This window comes from Osmerus eperlanus, chromosome 22 (genome assembly GCF_963692335.1).
Source record: "Osmerus eperlanus chromosome 22, fOsmEpe2.1, whole genome shotgun sequence".
In the NCBI taxonomy this organism is placed as follows: Eukaryota; Metazoa; Chordata; class Actinopteri; order Osmeriformes; family Osmeridae; genus Osmerus; species Osmerus eperlanus.
The window spans coordinates 3,358,995-3,379,746 of record NC_085039.1 but is presented as its reverse complement, the minus strand read 5'-3'; the positions used below and the strand labels follow the sequence as shown (position 1 = coordinate 3,379,746).

Here is a 20,752-nt window from a genome sequence, read left to right as displayed (position 1 = left end):
AAAAAGAATCTTTATTAATAAATATTACACAACAGTGGAGTTGGTTGGTCACCAGATATAGGAAATAATAACAACAACATACATAGACACAGTATGGGGACTGGGGAAACTCGGCAATGGGCCACTAGAAGAACTGATGTCAGGCCAGGTCTCTATAATACACGTGGTCTTTTGCACACTAAATAACACGTGTTTAAATTCAGGGAAAACGCACTACAATATTCAAGACACTCAGGTGATATGTGACAAGGCAATTAAGAGTTCAAACTACTCGCACACTGCAATCTCTATAGGCTACTAGAGTGAGAAAAACTACAGCGACCGGCTATGGGTAAGTTACTAACGGGCCTCAGCACCGAGGCTATTCACTGTGGAGGGGGGAGGGAGACACATGGACTGGAAGTAAAGTAAAAACAAACAAAATAAACTCCACTAGCCTGCGGCTCACGTTAAATACGTTACACCTATACACACTACATAGGCCGATAGGCTAGAGGAACATAAACCAACACAATAAAGTAAATAATCTATGAGCGGCACCATTGCATCAAACACAAAACACAAAAAAGGGAACAGCAAGTAGCACTCCTGTTTAGCTGCGAGGGTCTGACACTGCAAGCATATAAAACAAACACTGGTAAGATGGTTTCTGGTACTTTACCATAGTGCATAATAGCAATTACAAGACTAATCAGCTGTGCTAATTCCACACCCTTAAAAGCAGCACACATGGGAAAGGTGATGGCAGAATACTAATTAAAAACATCAATACATGGCAAAGTGTTAGCCAGCCTAGTGTCATCGATTGTCAGCGTAAAATGAATGGCCGCTATGGCCTGCTGGTACGCAAACCAGTACACGTATCAGGTTTAACATACCTTTTCAAGATGGCTACGAACACTGTGGCTTACGCCTGGGACACACTGGCTGCGAAGCACCTGGACGGGCCGCGCAGCGCCACGATCGGCTACGGTCAGCTACGACTTATGGGGGGTGATTAGTGCCATGCAATGTTTAAAAAAAAGCTAGCAACCGTCGTTACTGTATGGAACGCCGATTGTGCCAAAACGTCTGAATTCTCGTTCATGTACAGACGTTACATTTTAATGTGTACTATGGAAGGCCAAAAGGACAAGTATTAGGACGTCTCCGTGTGTCAACCACGTGTAATTGACGCCGACTTTGCATGCAAAGACGGCGTCCATTACGCCGACTTCCATACAAAGTCGGCGTCTTTTTCGCCTCAAAATGAACCGTGACACGTTCAAAGCACGCGTTTATTTAGACGCGTGCTTTTAACGTGTCACAAAGCACGTGTCTAAATAAACGCGTGCTTTTTTGAGTCGTGTCTATCAAACCACACGAAATTAACGCCTGGTTTGGCTCAATCAGCGTCTGGTTTTCCAAAATTAAAGTCTGCTTGCTTGAATCTCCGATGGGGAATTACGGCAACAATTGTAACATCTAATACGTAAGTAAAGTAGGTCTTGGAATGCTCGTGCGAGCTAGGCTACTATCAAATACAATGCTAGTTAGCTATTAGTATGAAGTTGGTGGTCACAATTGCAATACTCTATGATATAACAATTGGTGCAGAGACAAATAAATGCAGTAATATCAGGCTGGCTGTCTGTCTGTCTGGCTTCCCAGATAGCAAAAATCATCTGGCCCAGATCCGGCCCAGAGCCTCCATAAAGTCTGGGCCAGATCCGTAAAACGGACTCGGGCCGGTGTCCAACGGCACAATGGGCCAATACCGGCGCGAATCCGTTTTACGGATGTGGTTCACATCCGGACCGACACTGGGCCAGTTCCAAAACGGCAACGATTATTTAGGTTATATTCCCCATATATGTTAGTTAATGCTCATAGTTCTCAGTAAGGAAAAAAAAACGAACGATTTTCAAATCAAAAACTTTTATTAATTTTCAAGCCATTAGTTTAAATATATGTACATTCTCTTCTCACATCTTTCATTAAATCAAATGGATAAGAGGAAGAAAACCATGTCCTAGTTTAATGATTCACTTTAACAATACTAAATGCACACATAAAACAGGAATGAACAATGAGTTAGACAGAAGACATAAACTTTAAGAGGTTGATGTCTCCTTGGCCATCGCCCTGTCTTTGCGGCCGCCTCCCCGGTCAGATGCCAGGTTGAACCATCTTATGGCGCAAGAGTCAATCTCACTGTCCGGTGCACTCTGATGATTCTTCATCAGAGTGCACTCTTGTTCGTCATTAACAGATTCTGAATGTTCCACTTATTCCAACTAATTCTCCATTGTTTTGACAGCTACTTTACTGTATTTTACAATACTTACTGATTAACAGAGTTCTCGTGAGCATTTCTTTGAAGCATTTTTTGCCATTTACTCCTTTCCAATTAATTCTTTTGGCCACTGTGTCAGAGAAAATCTTTGATAGAACATTCCAGGATATTCTCTTGGTGTTCTGTCCTCCTACAGCACCAAGCGCAGAAATCTGACAAGATAAAAAAAAAGGTTTCTTCTAGATCAAAAGACAAAATATTTGCTACAATTATGCACAGTTTCGTTGACTCTAAAGTTTGCAATTCTGCATCAAATGCTGGGTTTATCTGAACAGAACCCTGCACTCAACACCAGCTAAACAATATTAACACCCAGTAAACTAAACAGCAGTGATGGATGTTTCTTTAAAGGTGATGATGTAAAAAGACAATGAAGTTGTTGGCTTTATACCATGTTTTGCTTAGCATGAGAATTCCTCGAGTCTTTCAGCCACTCCTCCAACTCCTCCACTTCAGACATGGTGGCCAGTGGGAAACTCATATTGTCCGGAATCTCAGCCACTGGAGTTTCTGTACCCACTCTTGCAGCAAGACTGTTGACAGCAGCAGCAAGTTGCATTTGCTGCTGCTTGATGTGTTCCAGCAGGGTCAGGATGTGCAGCTGAGCCGCTACAGAAAGAGTTAAGAAACAATTAAAAGTGTTACTTTTAGCTGTTACATGCTATTCCTCTCTTCATCATCTATCCATCTATCCTATGAAGTATGATATATATTAGGGGTGTCAAACCCTGGTCCTCGAGGGCCGCTGTCCTGCATGTTTTAGATGTTTCCCTGATCCAGCTCACCTGATTCGGTGTGACAACTTACTTTTGAATGGTCATTTCAAGTCATTGACAGTTGCCGTTGCCAATGCTCATCCATATCCTGTCTGGCTAAAGGTAGAGCTACACATGAGCAACGGACAGCGACGTTGAAGAGAACAGTTTTAATCAACATCAAGGTAAGCGTGATAATATAATAATATAAATAACATGTGCAACAAGTCATATTTAATTAAAATGATGGAACAGTGTATTTGTTACGTTTGTGTTGTAGCTCGCACACTATGGCAAATCTGGCTAATGTTCCGTTAGTAGTACTGAGCGACAGTACAGTAGACAAAGCTAGAGCTAGCTTGTAGTAGCTCGAGCTACTATAGCTACTAGTTTATTTTATAGCAGTTCTCCCAGTCGTGGTTTTACAATAGCTTTTAAAATTGTAGAATGGACCGACCAATCGGTTAGCTATAAGTTAGTAGCTACAGGTCTATCCATAAAGAGGTTAAAAATGTCCGGCCAGTAGCTAAGTAGCTTAGCTCTAACAATTTAACAGTGCACACCACTGGATCGTATTCGATGTATATTGCTAGCGCCATCTAGCTACAGCCGCTAGTATACCCACTGTATAAGGAGATGGTTACATTTACATTTAGTCATTTTTAGTTACAAGAAGATTATAAACTTGTATCTACTTACTCAACGTTACTTTTCAAAAGCTGGTACTGTATCGTTAGACCACCTAGTTTGCTGAAGTGTCCTCTAACAAACTGCCCAAAATAACGGCTTTTGTCCGAATGTTTAGCCACAAATTCACGAGACAGCCATCTCGTGCGATCAGCTTGCCGCTTGTTGATTATAACGGGACAAAAACATTTACAGTACTTTTGTTTGTACCGTTTTAATGTCCATCCATCCATCCATCATCTTCCGCTTGTCCGGGGGTCGGGTCGCGAGGGCAGCAACCTAAGCAGGGAGGCCCAGACTTTCCTCTCCCCGGCCACTTCCACCAGCTCTTCCTGGGGGACCCCGAGGCGTTCCCAGGCCAGCCGAGAGACATAGTCCCTCCAGCGTGTCCTGGGTCTTCCCCGGGGCCTCTTCCCAGTGGGACATGCCCAGAACTCCTCACCAGGGAGGCGTCCAGGAGGCATCCTTATCAGATGCCCGAGCCACCTCAACTGGCCCCTCTCGACGCGGAGGAGCAGCGGTTCTACTCTGAGCCCCTCCCGGATGACCGAGCTTCTCACCCTATCTCTAAGGGAGAGCCCGGACACCCTGCGGAGAAAACTCATTTTGGCCGCTTGTATTCGCGATCTCGTTCTTTCGGTCACTACCCACAGTTCGTGACCATAGGTGAGGGTAGGAACGTAGATCGACTGGTAAATAGAGAGCTTCGCCTTTCGACTCAGCACCTTCTTCACCACAACGGACCGATGCAGAGCCCGCATCACTGCGGACGCCGCACCGATCCGCCTGTCGATCTCGCGCTCCATCCTTCCCTCACTCGTGAACAAGACCCCGAGATACTTGAACTCCTCCGCTTGGGACAAGATCTCCTCCCCGACCCGGAGATTGCACTCCACCTTTTTCCGGTCGATAACCATGGCCTCAGATTTGGAGGTGCTGATTCCCATCCCAGCCGCTTCGCATTCGGTTGCGAACCGCTCCAGTGAGAGCTGGAGGTCACGGCCCGATGAAGCCATCAGGACCACATCATCCGCAAAAAGCAGCGACCCGATCCTGAGGTCCCCAAACCGGACCCCCTCAACGCCCTGGCTGCGCCTAGAAATTCTGTCCATATAAGTTATGAACAGAATCGGTGACAAAGGGCAGCCCTGGCGGAGTCCAACCCTCACCGGGAACAAGTTCGACTTACTACCGGCAATGCGAACCAAACTCTGGCACCGGTCGTACAGGGACCGAACAGCCCCGATCAGGGAGTCCGGTACCCCGTACTCCCGGAGCACCCCCCACATGAGCCCCCGAGGGACACGGTCGAACGCCTTTTCCAAATCCACAAAACATGTGTAGACTGGTTGGGCGAACTCCCATGCACCCTCCAGAACCCTGCCGAGGGTATAGAGCTGGTCCACAGTTCCACGGCCAGGACGAAAACCACATTGCTCCTCCTGAATCCAAGGTTCGACAATCCGACGGACCCTCCTCTCCAGCACCCCTGAATAGACTTTCCCAGGGAGGCTGAGGAGTGTGATCCCCCTAAAGTTGGAGCACACCCTCCGGTCCCACTTTTTAAAGAGGGGAACCACCACCCCGGTCTGCCAGTCCAGAGGCACTGTCCCTGATGTCCACGCGATGTTGCAGAGTCGTGCCAACCAAGACAGCCCTACAACATCCAGAGCCTTAAGGAACTCCGGGCGGACCTCATCCACCCCAGGGGCCTTGCCACCGCGGAGCTTTTCAACCACCTCGGCGACCTCAGCCCCAGAGATAGAAGGGCCCCCCCCAATGTCCCCAGACTCTGCCTCCACGTCGGAACGCGTGTTGGTGGGATTAAGGAGGTCTTCAAAGTATTCCTTCCACCGATCCAGGACGTCCCCCATAGAGGTCAGCAGCGCACCATCCCCACCATATACAGCGTTGACAGTGCACTGCTTCCCCCTCCTGAGTCGCCGGATGGTGGTCCAGAACCTTTTCGAAGCCGTTCGGAAGTCATTCTCCATGGCCTCGCCGAACTCCTCCCACGCCCGGGTTTTTGACTCTGCGACCGCCAAAGCCGCATTCCGCTTGGCCTGCCGGTACACATCAGCTGCCTCTGGAGTCCTACCAGCCAACAAAGTCCGATAGGCCTCCTTCTTCAGCTTGACGGCTTCCCTCACCTCCGGCGTCCACCACCGAGTCCGAGGGTTACCGCCGCGACATGCACCAACCGCCTTGCGTCCGCAGCTCCGGTCAGCCGCCTCAACAATGGAGGCCCGGAACATGGCCCATTCGGACTCAATGTCCCCGGCCTCCCCCGAGACATGGTCGAAGCTCTCCCGGAGGTGGGAGTTGAAGCTCCTTCTGACAGGGGATTCTGCCAGCCGTTCCCAGCAGACCCTCACATTACGTTTGGGCCTGCCAGGCCTGACCGGCGTCTTCCCCCACCATCGTAGCCAACTCACCACCAGGTGGTGATCAGTTGACAGCTCCGCCCCTCTCCTCACCCGAGTGTCCAAGACATTCGGCCTCAGATCCGACGACACGACTACAAAGTCTATCATCAAACTGAGACCTCGGGTGTCCTGGTGCCAAGTGCACATATGGACACCCTTATGCTTGAACATGGTGTTCGTTATGGACAAGCCGTGTCTAGCACAGAAGTCCAACAACAAAACACCGCTCGGGTTCAGTGTATTACATGAGAAGGAAATGTATCATTGCTCATGTGGGCAATGACAGTGAGACCTGGAGGGGCGTGATTGGGAGGAACGGCCCCCCCAATCTGAACCCGTTTTAACGTTGTTTTTATATACAGTTTGGGATGTAGAGTAATATACGAGGTCTATCGGTATACTGCAAAAGTAAATGCTTAACTGATAGTTGCCATGCACTTCTAAAAGTGCCTTCAAGTCATGAGCTAGCTCGGCTATTAAACCAACTAAACACCTCCTTAATTACTAAAGTAGGCCTGTTGGATTACTCTTCCTCTTCTAATGTTATGTTCTGATTGCCAGTGGGTTGTTGGTTATGGTGACTCTTATTTAGCATGTAATGAGCAAATCTTTAACATGGTTCTGTAGCAAGATGAGTTTAATATTCTTGGCTGTTTCTGTAAGAGCATCTGCTAAATGACTAAATGTACTTACTACTTTTATTTTCCAGTGAGCAGAGCGTAGAAAATTATTCCTGGTGATCTGCTGCCCATCATCAATAGTGTTGGGGACTTATGTGTGCTTCTTCTTACCTCCTGCTATAACAACCATTCTCCATTCCACAAACATAGCTGTTGTCTCTACTCATTTGTCAATATGTGTACAGCAATCAAGTGCCAAGAGGGTGTGGGTTTTCATTCAAACAACCACTATACCAGCTGATTTTACAATTGAGTTGCTGCTCTTTATTAAACGGGAGCCACAAAGTGAAATCAGATGGTGTAGTTACGTAAATGTTTTAAAAAGTTATTTAAATGTTTTGTTAGCACAGTAGGCAATTTGGTGACAACCTGGCTGGTGTGTCACTGACTATCCAATGTTATCAATCCATATAGCCTCTCTATTATAATTGCACATCCTCATTACAATTTCCAGAGGGCTCATCTCATAAGCTCCGCTAAGGATATCCCTCCTGGAAAATGCACATTCATGTTTGTTAGTTCAGACAGTCAATAAATCTGCCATCTTACAAGTTTAATGCAGTTGAATGGCTTGATATTGCACAGGTTTTGCATCCCTTATGTAAGAGCCATTTTCATTGGTTTATATATATCGCATCAATTTGCACACACCGCAACACTCATGGGAATGTAAAAATGTTTGTTGATGGAGCTTGATGGACACATGGACTTGCATGTTCAATGGAAGAACATTGTGATCGATTAAGGGCCATCAAAACACAACGATGACTATAAGGAGTCTGTGATTTCAACAGCCAGCTACGGAGCGGTGTAAGGTAGAAGAGAGTGAGTCAGCTAGTTTACTATAGGCATAGACCGTTTTAAGTCTGTATAGCAGCCCCTAAGTGGCTTTAAGTTTTAGGCTTAGCCATTATACATAAACTGACTTGTTAATCACACATTGTGGTGCTAATTGTGTGTTATTGTTTAATCACCCACATGTGGCTGCACAGAGTTTGCCAACCATGGTTTCTGATGTTGTATTATGGGGTAGATTGGTGTATAATTGGCCTTGTGTATATCAGGGTGAAGGCTATGAATGCAAGTAGGCCTATGAGTGTGTAACCCATTGACATTGTCTTACAATACAAAGTGTAGCACACAATGAGGGTTAAGGAAAATGTTCTGATGACACAGGTTATTACTGGATAAGAGCGTCGGCTAAATGACAATGTTATTAACGTAACGTAGGCTAATAGACTATTAAATATGCAAGCTGTCTTTTAAAGACTCGACGTCCAATACTTTTCATGTCTGGGAATGTTTGAAACTCGATTAAGACGTCGTCAATGACGAGAAAAGACTGAGCAAATTTAAGTGTAAAATTAATGATAGAGAAATGTCCGAATCCGTTCCAAAAGCGGGCCAGTTCCGTAGAATGATACTAATTTGTAACAGATCTGGAACGGATCCGCAAAACGGATGCGACTGTTACGCGGATCTGCCGGAACTCAGCCAGATCCGGCGCGGAATCAGCTGCTATCTGGGTTGGAGCTTTGTGAACTTCCCTTGCACTGCGATTGCGTTGCCTCAGTATTGTGCGCAAATGCGCAAACTTAGTTGGTGGCAATATACAACTGTTGTTAGGCTAATCTTCAAGTCAAGTGTATTTTATTGTCATTTTCAATTGCATATGGTTGTACATAATAAAAACGAAACAGAGTTTCAAGTTCAAGATGCACAGACCAACACGGTCCATGATGCCATATAAATATATATAAAACAACATATAACAGTAATTGGTGCCAGTGCAAACGTATGTAGCCTGCAGTTACAGGACAGTATGTTCAGTGACAGGACAATATGTACAGTGATTGGAGGTAGCAGTTATGAAGTGATAGGTTCTCGTGCCAATATATTGTGATGCCAATTTGTTGAGCGGTCATCTTCCTTGTATAGACCTAGAAAAATGAAATACACAGCCAAGGTGACAGAAATAAAGGTTCATCGGCTGTCCTTCACATTCACACACTGTTGTCTTTATACTTAACAGATCATGATGTCCCAAAGGCCCAACTCCTTCTCAGGTCACCTGAGAAGGAGTTGCCAAAGCATTCCCTCACGTACTACGTCGCCACGTTGCCGCCATAACCCCCATTGAGAACCAATGATAAAAAGGCTGAGACGACACGCACATTGAGGGCAAAGCTAGTACGCAGTGTATGTTGTCCGAGTGTGTGAGGGCACTAATCACGCCCCATACATAAGCTTCATGTCACACGCTCAAATGCAATGCTTACAAAGCTCAAAGTTCCCTCACGTACTACGTCGCCGCCATCACCCCCATTGGGAACCAATGGGCAAAGCTAGTATACAGTGTATGCTGTTCGGGCGTGCGAGGGCACTTGTCACCCCCCATAATAACACCTGTTGATTTCACGCAGCACCCGTGACTCTGCTACACAGCCCCAGAACCAGTGGTGTTGACAACGAGCTACCGGCTTTAGGACCCCGGGTGTCTATAAGCCTGTGGGTAATACGTCAGCCTAATCAATCGCATCCCATTCCCCAATTAGTGACGTAGTGCTGTTTGACAGAAAGAAAGAGACAGAGAGAGACTAACTGTGCAACTGGAGAGGGGCACCAAACTATTACTACTTGCCCACTTGCTACATAAAGATTTGGAAGAGTTGGATAATTGGATTTTAATTATATTCAAGCGAGTTGATATAGGGTGATGGTTATTTACGTCACTACCTTTGTGGAATGGGAGTGTAAAACCTTCCAGTCTATATGACCAATATGGCAAATGTATGTCAAGATATCTACAATTGGGGCAGCAGAAAGTTGCAGCAAAAATGGATCCAACATTACAACCCCAATTTTAGTTTATTTATTTTAAACCCAACAAATCATGACTAAGCGTGTAAAAGCAGAATTACTAAAAGATGACACCAGGCATTTGAACCTGAACATTATTCCAGTACAGATGCACAAGGGCTGGCCTTGCATGACAAATATATAGCAAGTTTTACTCCTTCAGAATTTATTGCACATGACAATAAAAACAGTACATGAGATTAGCAACAAACAAAAAACAATACAGGACCAAAGTACATTTTTTACCAATTAGCTTAGATATCAAATGCTACACCTTTCATTACATTCTATAAAATATATATTCTTCGATATAAAGTCTAGACATACTCTCAAAGACTGAAAGAGCTCCGTTCAGGCAACCATCATACTGGAGTTTATAGCTACAGCTGGCCACAGAATTTGTTTTCAATGAATGCTGTATTTGTGTTTGTCCAAGAGCCACCTTTGGCACTCCACTTTGTTAAGGTTAATGTTCGCGTTTCAGTCAGTTTCATGTAGTGAAAAAGACTGAATTAACTGCAAGCAAAACGTGATTTAAATGCATGGTTGATTTAGGTGTCGTAAAAACAGTTGTTAGAGAGAGGATATAATTGAATTTTAAAATGTACAACTCAATAAAGCTGATTTTGAACCACATATACAATTTGAAGGCCCCGCAAAACAATCCCTGATACTCTTCATACTTTCTATGATTCTCACAAGTCGTCATGGTTTGTTAACACAATGTATGCAAAGCAATAAATTAAATATGATTCTCTCCCCTCCCCACCCCACCCCAAATCTCTATCCAATCCATGTAATTGCTAAATAAACACTACTGGTAGAAAATGAGTAGAGCCATAGAAAATGTGGAGAAAAAATAATAATCCATTGACCGTCAAATTTAAAAATAGATTGTACTAGGGGTCAAATGTAGTACTGGTTCGCTGCAAGGTTGTCCATGAACGGCCGGACCAGATAATCGGTGGAAAAGTAGAAGACGAGGCCGAAGGTGATGGAGATAGGCAGTGCCGGTAGGGCCTTCTTGAAGATGGCCAGCAGGAGGAGAGTGAGGCACAATCCCTGGAGACAAAGAAGACGTAGGTACATTGGAGGGCACATAATAAAAACCCTTGAATCGATCTACAAGCAAAATAAGTCTGAAATGACAGGTGGAACTCCACACCGTGTACTGCCCACACACATGCAGTAACTGTGCTGAAGAACTTACTATGAGTATGGCTACGAAACAGGCCAGGGTGGTGTTCCAGTCTCCTCCAGTGGCGGCAGCCTTTCCCACCAGCACACTGTAGAAGATGAAGTCTCCCAGTCCGAGCTTTACTCCACCTGCAGAGACCCAGTAACACAGCATGGTAACACTACACGACAATAGGGTTTACCTTACCGAGGAAATTATTTGTTTGATTAAATTATTGTAGAAAAAATAGGCAGTCCTAATCATGAATCTTTTTATGGACCCTTCCTGAAAAATTGCTTCCCCTGAATTGATTTAAAGGCTCAGGAATGGTGTAAGAGCACAGGCTGACAGACCACATGCTGTGACTTGCAGTCTCCTATTCAAGAATTAATTGTCATGCTTGATCGAAGACTGAATAGCATGGGTTGGTGTCAGCCAGGCGCGTTGCTAGACATAAAGCTCTTCTGGGGCACAGGCCCCTAAAGGCCGCAATATGCTTCTGCGTCTCCGTTTACGGATGGGCGGGCGCACGGATATGCACGGATACGGAGGGATAGACTGCGTTTATGGTTCTCCGTAGGCTGTGGGTGCTGAAAACAATTCACCGCCAGAAGAGTAGGTGGCGCAACGGTTTTTTGTAAATCGTCGTGGAGTGTTTATTTACCTAGGTTATCGAGAAGTCGGAGCAAATTTACAAATTAGCCGTTTCATCAATAAAATACGCACATTTTCAGCAACTACACTGCCCATTTCTCGTCACATTTTAATTCATATGCTGATTTACATGTACTGTTTAGCTGAAATATGAATTGTGAAAACTTACAGCAATGGCGGTCAAAGGATTCTGTTCGTCCTGTTTATCCCGGCAACCCCGCCCCTGACGCAAGCGATTCTTAATACTGACCAATCACAGCCAAGGAGGTCTCCGTAGCTCTCCGTCGCTCACAACGGATAGTTAGAAAATTCAGGAGGTGCACGTCGAGCTCTCCGGGGCTCTCCGAGGGCTGACGGAGAGCTCGTAGAGGGCGTTCCTCGGAGAAGAGGGCGTTCCCATGTGTCCGTTTTTCGAAAAACGCAGAAGCATATATAAGCCTTTATACAAACATTTCAGGGACGTAAGTTTGATATCCGCTTTGGTAGGGACATCAATAGTTAAAACTGTTTGTGTTTTCAACTGCGTTGATTTTAAAAGCGTTGATTTGGATACTGCGTAACTTTTTTCAGGATTATCAATCTAAATGAATGCACTGACCAATAAAGTAAAGTGTTAAAACTTTTTAAATTTATTTTCTTACTGGGGCACGGCCAATTGATACTGGGGAATGTGCCTCATTTAAAAGGGTCTAGCAACGCCCCTGGTGTCAGCCTGTGCTCTTAGACCAATCCGGGGCCTTTAATTTTTGCAGAATGCTTAGCTGCCCAAAATGAACTATTAATTCATTATTAAATAAAATAATCTATTCATTAGCAGACACTTTCACCCACAGCTATGTGCAGGGGGCATGTAAACGTCTGCAATTAAATGCTCTACCAATGAGCTATAATCATTCCATCAAGTTACGATTAAAGATGCCTAATCACTCACGGTCTTCCTCTAGGTCATCATCTGTTGAGTAGGATCTGGCCATCCCTGAGGACACTTGGATATCTGGCTCGGCTCCATCACTATGCGAGTCAACGCCGTCACTCTGGTGTGCCTCTTCATCTGTCAAACAAAATGAACGCTAACATAACTTGAGTGTGCATGTCAAGGGAGCATAACTATCTAAAAACTTTTTTTAAGATATATTTTTGGGCATTTCTGGTTTCTTGAGATAGTGACAATGTAGAAGGACAGGAAGTAGGGGAGGACATGCAGGAAGTGGCCCGGGTTGGAATTGAACCCAGGACCCTGCGGTAAGGCCTTAGCCTACGTGGTACATGCTCTACCCACTGACCCATAATGTTACTGATGAATTTAGCTCTGACCTGTATCTTGATTTGCAGACTCTCTATGTGTTGAAGGGTTCGCCATTCCGACCATCCATATCATGGCAGCTGAAAAAGGAAAACATTAAAACTGTTTCTGTATCAGCACTCTTGTAAATAGTAACTCAGTTCTTCACAAAAGTGGAAACTTTTCATTTGCACAAGCTTTTTGGGCTTTCATAACAAAGAAATCAGTCACAATGAAGAATTAAGCCATGCCCTAAGGCATAATTGCTTGCTTACAATCGCATTTTGTACTGTGGCAGTTTAGTACTCACATGAGTATATAAGGGCAGGGAAGATAGGCTCATTTCGCTCTTGCGCAGTCTCCACAAGCATCCTCAAAGGGCCCTTGGGGGATAGCACTGCAACCAAGTCTGCAAACAAGAAAAACATTTTCCCTCCTGTCACATTCCAATATGTCCGTTGTTTTAACAACATAGATAAACCGACAGTTTTCAGCACATTTGGTCACGTTTTGGTTGTAATTACAAATATATATTTGACCCTCTTGGCCTACCGTAGATAGAAATGGCTCCCAGGATGACCCAAGCGGACCATTCCGGAAGGTACTTGATGAAGACGAGCGCCATGAGGGCGCTGATGACTATGAGGTAGGCCTGCTGGAGCTGCAGAGGCCCCTTCCAGTGGATGCAGATCATTCCCACCGCCCCAAAGTTCCAGATGATAATGGCCACTGTGGGGTAATCCATGGCTATGTTGTACGTCTTGAACACCTCCCTGAGGACATCGGATCAAAGTGAAATAACTTTGAGTTGGAGGTTTGTATGAGACGGACTGATAGTTTAGCACCATCGTCATGAGACAAACTGTAAAATTGATTGTCTTTTCACAGCAGATATGGTTTTCTTCAAAATATCTATCCATTAACATACCACAAGAGAAAGACTAGGTTAGAAATGGGAATCTAGGAAGACTTTCATTTGACTTCAATTGCTCTTCGGTCTAGTCGTTTTCATCATGAACCTTTAGCTCCCAATGTGTGTAACTGGGTGCAGAGTACATACTGTTGAGACTAATGCCAGGGCTTGGAAAATACTGTTTTTTATTGGTCATGAGACCCACTCAAACTTCCATTTTGTGAAGTCAGTTTCAAATGATATATCCAATGTTCCAAAGTGTATCAAAGTGGTAACCGACACTGTCGGCATTGTTGAGCAAAGCAGGCCATGTAGGTCAAGTTTGTCTGAGCCTATCGGGTAAGAGCCTATCTGACACACGCACGCAAGTGCACACAGCCACTACACTACCCTTCCCTCTCATTCACTTTCTTTTCACTTCTACTATCCCATCTTTCCCTACTACCTCGAGAGTATGAGTTCTCACAATTTCTCTCCATCTCAGCACTCATATAACTGCACTTTTGACTAAACTAAAAGAGCCAAGGACAATACAGGATACTTACCCCAGATACATGAAACTGAACCAAAAGAGCAACATTAGAGAAGACAAGATGAGCCATCCATGTATGAACTAGGACACAACAGGAGAGGAAACACACCATCAGAAATTGTCTAAACAAAAACAATGTGATGTACTCCTATCCTTTACACAGCTCTTGACACAGCTCTCCAATCATAATCCAAGCAGACACAATTTGAATGATTGTAGTCTGCTTTTGACAAATGTATTTTTTCAGGCATACATTTTTAGGTGAATAAACCGTTTTGTACGTGATTTTGTGTTGAACACATTATACCTTTGTTATCGTGTCTCACCTTGTAACAACGATACTTGTAGAGGACCACCAGAAAGATGGTCATTACCACAATGACACTGATCATGATGATAGTGTTGAGCACCGAGTTTAGGAGCCGCTGGCCTACAGAAGTAGTGTCCTCTGTGAAGGGTGTGTAGATTCTGTGGGTTACAATTAAATCAATTAAAATCAAATCAAATACATAGAAAACATTGTAAGAGTCAGTCAGTCAAGTCAATCTTGGGTTTTGTATCTCTTTCCATATACTTTATAGAGCAAAGTATGTTATAGTGCGGTAGTAGACAAGCAACCCCTTTCATGTTGCCCTCCTTGTCCTACATAAAACAAGCTTTCATTGCACCATGCATATAAATAATGTTTCGCATGTTCCAGCTGATTCTTTTGGGAGGTACAGTAAAATACTTTAACATAAAGGCTAAACTGTAGGAGCAACTTGTGTAATCTTTGCAGAAAGACACTTTCCCATAGATTAGGACAAGACAGAGTCAAATTAACAACACCACCTACAGCTGCTGGCCGTTCTTCTCCGTGTAGAAGCTGACCGACTTGATGGTGGCCACCACCACCACCATGCAGAGAGTGACGGGGACGAAGAGCATGATGACATGCTTGGCGCCATACTTGAGGGTGAGCTCTTCCTCATCCATGTCGGGCTCCCTCTCCACCGTGCTGCGGTCGGCCCCAGGACGCTCCCTGCTGGGGACCGGGGCTACACCATGATGCTGAGAAAGAATACGTTCATGATAGCTGGTTAGTGTTACGGTGTACAGTAGAGATCATGTTCACAATGCAATTTAAGGTACTAAGACAAATACTGTTAATTGACTGATATGGCTTCACAGTATGTCAAATGTAAAGAGGTGCGTGTCTTGGTGAGATGAGATTACCAAATGGCGTTAAGTGAGGACTGATGGAAAGCCGTCATTACGGTTACGACTTCAAGAAACATACAGCCATAGTGAAAATCTAAACGACCTCTATGTTAGCTGTATATTTGTCTTAAAACAAGTTTTAAATGTTTTAACAGAGTCAACAATGCACAACTGAGGCCACAGTTAGATGCAGTGCAGTTGACACCTACTCTTTTGGGTTCCATGTCCGATGGCAAGGGTTGGTCAGGCTCCTCCAGGTAGGATGGCACGGGGGGAATCTCGGAAGCAACCAATGCTGTCCTCTCATTATAGGACTCCTCTTCACTGTCCGAGGTATTCATGAATGGGAATGTCTGTCACAACTCTGCAAGAATTTGCACCAACATGACATCGTCACTGATAGAAAACTGTGACGCAAAATAAACGTCTAACAAATCCCCACAATCGAGCTAGTCTGTAGCATAGGTATCACACAGATTCAGGCGATTTCAATTCCGATGTACGTAGTCCGGAAGAGGGCTATGTAAATCAGGTAATCCTCAATGGAAGTACAATCTATAGAACGCAATAAGATTATTTGAATCTGATAGTATATTTAATTGGATTTGGCCGGAAGACGACTGAGAAGCGCACAATCGTAATTCACAGTTCAATAGTGAGTGTGGCTAACACGAACCGCAAGCTAACTTAAATTCTGTCTACAAATGCTAGCAACTACCTAGCCTGATCAATGTATTTGAACGCATAAACAAACGTAATGGAGTCACCTTCGTAATCCTTAATTTGACATCAACTAAACCAAGTAAATGCGTAAACGCCTGGATGTAGGGTCTGGAAGTGATCTCCGACAAAAAGCGGAATCGCGAGGAAGACTTTCGCATCAGCTGTTCGTGTCTTTCACGTGACGGTAAATGTTCCGGTAGTGACGTTTCCCATCACGTGACAGACACAAACCACTGACAAAACATGTGTTCGACCAGAGCCTGTTTAAAGTTGACATGACATGAAAACTTCACTTTAGGAGGTTATTTAACATTAATGAGTTCCCCTAGCCTACACAACTTCTGTTGTAGGCGCATTTGTTTTGTATGTCTGCGCCAAACACTTCAGCCACGACTGTTTCCTCAACTTGAGCTAATACAAAACTGGCCTTGCTGAAATAAAATTCTGGATCAGTACTAACTCTCCTTCGTCCAGCTACTAACCTCGGACAAGTAAGTTAACTAACGCTATATCATTTTGTAGCTTTACTGTATATGGTTACCTAGCTTGCTACCCTTAGAATGTGGCTGTAACATTAGCTCTGCAGCTAACAGCTGAGTTACTGTCGCTAATGGAAAGGTATATAGCATCAAGTATGTGTGTGAATACACATGCTGTAACGTGAGTGTTGTACACTTCTTTGTTATTTGGATAACCGTTCTGCTGTTGGTGTTATGGCGCGCGCGATATCCGCCTTTCCCCTCATTGAAATGACTGACTGTGTACCTCTGCAAACCAGGGTTATCAGATGAGAATGGGCAAATTCGAGGCATCTTACAGCAATGGGGCTACAGCCATTGCGATACATCCATTGTAAACATTAGCGCATGGTGCCGCCCCTCCGCTCCTCATTAGCATTTAAAGCTACAGACACCAAAACAGCGCGTTCTGAGGAAAGCTCCTTGTGGGACTGCTAGTAGTGGCTGTAATTCTGCACCAAGGCTGAATTTCGGGAAAGAGACTGCTGATACAGTATTAGGGGACCACTAAGGCCTATATAAAAGCATCCAAAAACAGCATGTCATGTCTGCTTTAAGGAAAGAGTATATGGCTGCAGCCTACAGCCTCCCGCCTCATGCCCTCCTGTCTCAAGGCCGATTTATACTACTCCGTTTTCACGGACACGGACACAGGGAACGCCCTCTCCGACATGGAACTCCCTCTCCGAACCCTCTCCAAGCCCCTCAGAGTAGTGATGTGTCGTTCGTGAACGATTCGTTCATTTTGAACGAATCCTTACAAGGACTCGGGAGTCCTCTCAAAGAGTGATTCGTTCATTTTCTCGTGGCCGCGCATCGGGACTGTTGCATAGGCTCGTCCAAGTAAACAGAAATGATTCGTTCATTTCCCGACTCGGTCTTCGGGTACGAGTCTTTGGATCATTTTTCACGTGACCTGCATAGGCTCTGTACTGGTAGCGAGAGGAAACTCTAGAGGGAACGATTCGTTCATTTCCCATCTCGGTCTTTTCTACAAGTCTTTGGATCATTTTTCACGTGACCTGCATAGGCTCTGTAGTGGTAGCTAGAGGAAACGCTAGAGGGAACGATTCGTTCATTTCCCGACTCGGTCTTTCTACGAGTCTTTGGATCATTTTTCACGTGACCTGCATAGGCTCTGTAGTGGCAGCTAGAGGAAACGAACGATTCGTTCATTTCCTGACTCGGTCTTTCTACGAGTCTTTGGATAATTTTTCACGTGACCTGCATAGGCTCTCTACTGGTAGCTGGAGGAAACAAACGATTCGTTCATTTCCTGACTCGGTCTTTCTACGAGTCTTTGGATACTTTTTTCACGTGACCCGCATTGTATTTTTTAGTAGAGGAAACAGTTTCCTCATTCCCTTTCGCGTGGCCGCTGTTTTAGTAAGACGTGAATGATATTCGCTCAAGTCATCATACTGACTGGTTTTGTTATTTTCACTTTACATTTACAGTTTAGTGCAGTGTAATTGTTTGCCGTGATAATTAAATGCTAGTGTGATAATAAATGACCAAATCATACAAACTGTTCTGATACATTATTTTAATGTAATGCAGGAATTTCTTTTTTTTTAACGGATAGCCCCCCCCCCCCCGTTGAAATGAACGAATGACTCGAAAAAAGATTCGTTCATTTTACTGAACGAGAGTCAAAGAACCGAATCAGTAAAATGATCCGAACTACCCATCACTAGTTGACACGACTCTGCAACGTCGCGTGGACATCGGGGACAGTGCCTCTCAGGGTTCTTGCAGGTTTCATCAAGTCAAATTTAAGACCTTTTTAAGACATTTTAAGACCATAAAGATTGAAATGTAAGACCTACATGACGCATTACCCCCAAAAATATTCAAATCAAAAATTCTGAAAAAAAACTTTTTATTTCAATGAATGCAGTCATTGAAAAAGCATAAATGTAATTTACAGATAAAACAATCACATTAGTAATTTTTGAATATTTTTTAGGAAAAGTTTGCAGCGAGCCTTGTACCTGGAGCTGGGTATACCGCTTGTAACCAACAGCGGAAATCGCTGTGATCTAGCCATGTCTCGTTGAAAGTACACTTTCCCATTTTCCACACGTAGCCGAACTTTAACAAACTCTGAGGAAGCGCAGACGTATTTCGCGGGCAGGTATTGCATTTATAACAGGATTTGTAGTTTTATCACTGTGTACATACCAACACCAATATCCCCCAGAAAGAACTACTCCACAGCGAACCAACGTTCTGAGGGCAGCGTTCTGCTGGTTTCGTTTGTCGCTTTGTAGGCTGCGACTCAATACTTTTTTGCTCCTTTGTCATAACTTTCTGCGGCCAGCGGTTCTGGAAATGAACAAGGGTAAAACCTTTTTTAGACCTGACTAAATGAAATTTAAGACCTCGGATGAAAATATGGCAGTTTTTAAGACGTTTTAAGGCCTTAAATTTCAAGTTCCGAATTTTTGACTTTTTAAGACCCCGCGGGAACCCTGGCCTCTGGACTGGCTGACCGGGGTGGTGGTTCCCCTCTTTAAAAAGGGGGACCGGAGGGTGTGCTCCAACTTTAGGGGGATCACACTCCTCAGCCTCCCTGGGAAAGTCTATTCAGGGGTTCTGGAGAGGAGGGTCCGTCGGATTGTCGAACCTCGGATTCAGGAGGAGCAATGTGGTTTTTGTCCTGGCCGTGGAACTGTGGACCAGCTCTACACCCTCGGCAGGGTCCTGGAGGGTGCATGGGAGTTCGCCCAACCAGTCTACACATGTTTAGTGGATTTGGAAAAGGCGTTCGACCGTGTCCCTCGGGGGCTCATGTGGGGGGTGCTCCGGGAGTACGGGGTACCGGATTCCCTGATCGGGGCTGTCTGGTCCCTGTACGACCGGTGCCAGAGTTTGGTCCGCATTGCCGGTAGTAAGTCAAACTTGTTCCCGGTGAGGGTTGGACTCCGCCAGGGCTGCCCTTTGTCACCGATTCTGTTCATAACTTTTATGGACAGAATTTCTAGGCGCAGCCAGGGCGTTGAGGGGGTCCGGTTTGGTGACCTCAGGATCGGGTCGCTGATTTTTGCGGATGATGTGGTCCTGATGGCTTCATCGGGCCGTGACCTTCAGCTCTCACTGGAGTGGTTCGCAACCGAATGCGAAGCGGCTGGGATGGGAATCAGCACCTCCAAATCTGAGGCCATGGTTATCGACCGGAAAACGGTGGAGTGCAATCTCCGGGTCGGGGAGGAGATCTTGACCCAAGCGGAGGAGTTCAAGTATCTCGGGGTCTTGTTCACGAGTGAGGGAAGAATGTAGCGCGAGATCGACAGGCGGATCGGTGCGGCATCCGCAGTGATGCGGGCTCTGCATCAGTCCGTCGTGGTGAATAAGGAGCTGAGTCGAAAGGCGAAGCTCTCTATTTACCAGTCGATCTACGTTCCTACCCCCACCTATGGTCACGAACTGTGGGTAATGACCGAAAGAACGAGATCGCAAATACAAGCGGTCGAAATTAGTTTTCTCCGCAGGGTGTCCGGGCTCTCCCTTAGAGATAGGGTGAGAAGCTCGGTCATCCGGGAGGGGCTCAGAGTAGAACCGCTGCTCCTCCGTGTCGAGAGGAGCCAGTTGAGGTGGCTCGGGCATCTAATCAGGATGCCTCCTGGACGCCTCCCTGGTGAGGTGTTCTGGGCACGTCCCACTGGGAAGAGGCCCCGGGGAAGACCCAGGACACGCTGGAGGGACTATGTCTCTCGGCTGGCCTGGGAACGCCTCGGGGTCCCCCAGGAAGAGCTGGTGGAAGTGGCCGGGGAGAGGAAAGTGTGGGCCTCCCTGCTTAGGTTGCTGACCCCGCGACCCGACCCCCGGACAAGCGGCAGATGACGACGACGGACAGTGCAATAATGCAGTGTATGTGTATGCAGTATGAAAAATGGGTAGCACCTGCAAACCTGCACCACATTAAGTAGTGGTAACATGAATACAAAATATATGTTTGTGGGATAGAACAATTATGTTATTATTATTATTATATATAACATTTCGGAA

The 20,752-nt window shown here is 45.2% G+C and overlaps 1 protein-coding gene across 1 annotated transcript; it reads right to left on the bottom strand.

Moving 5' to 3' along the window:
• Positions 1-9,740: 9,740 nt before the first annotated feature.
• Positions 9,741-16,426, bottom strand: psen2 (presenilin 2). The gene is made up of 11 exons (XM_062448822.1): positions 16,268-16,426; positions 15,710-15,864; positions 15,136-15,350; positions 14,627-14,768; positions 14,314-14,381; positions 13,408-13,628; positions 13,166-13,264; positions 12,888-12,956; positions 12,505-12,624; positions 10,953-11,068; positions 9,741-10,804 (listed from the first exon to the last, which is right to left on the bottom strand). Exons 2-11 carry the CDS (start codon positions 15,839-15,841, stop codon positions 10,649-10,651), a joined length of 1,338 nt encoding a protein of 445 aa, XP_062304806.1. The 5' UTR covers positions 15,842-15,864; positions 16,268-16,426; the 3' UTR covers positions 9,741-10,648.
• Between the last annotated feature and the right edge of the window lie 4,326 nt (positions 16,427-20,752).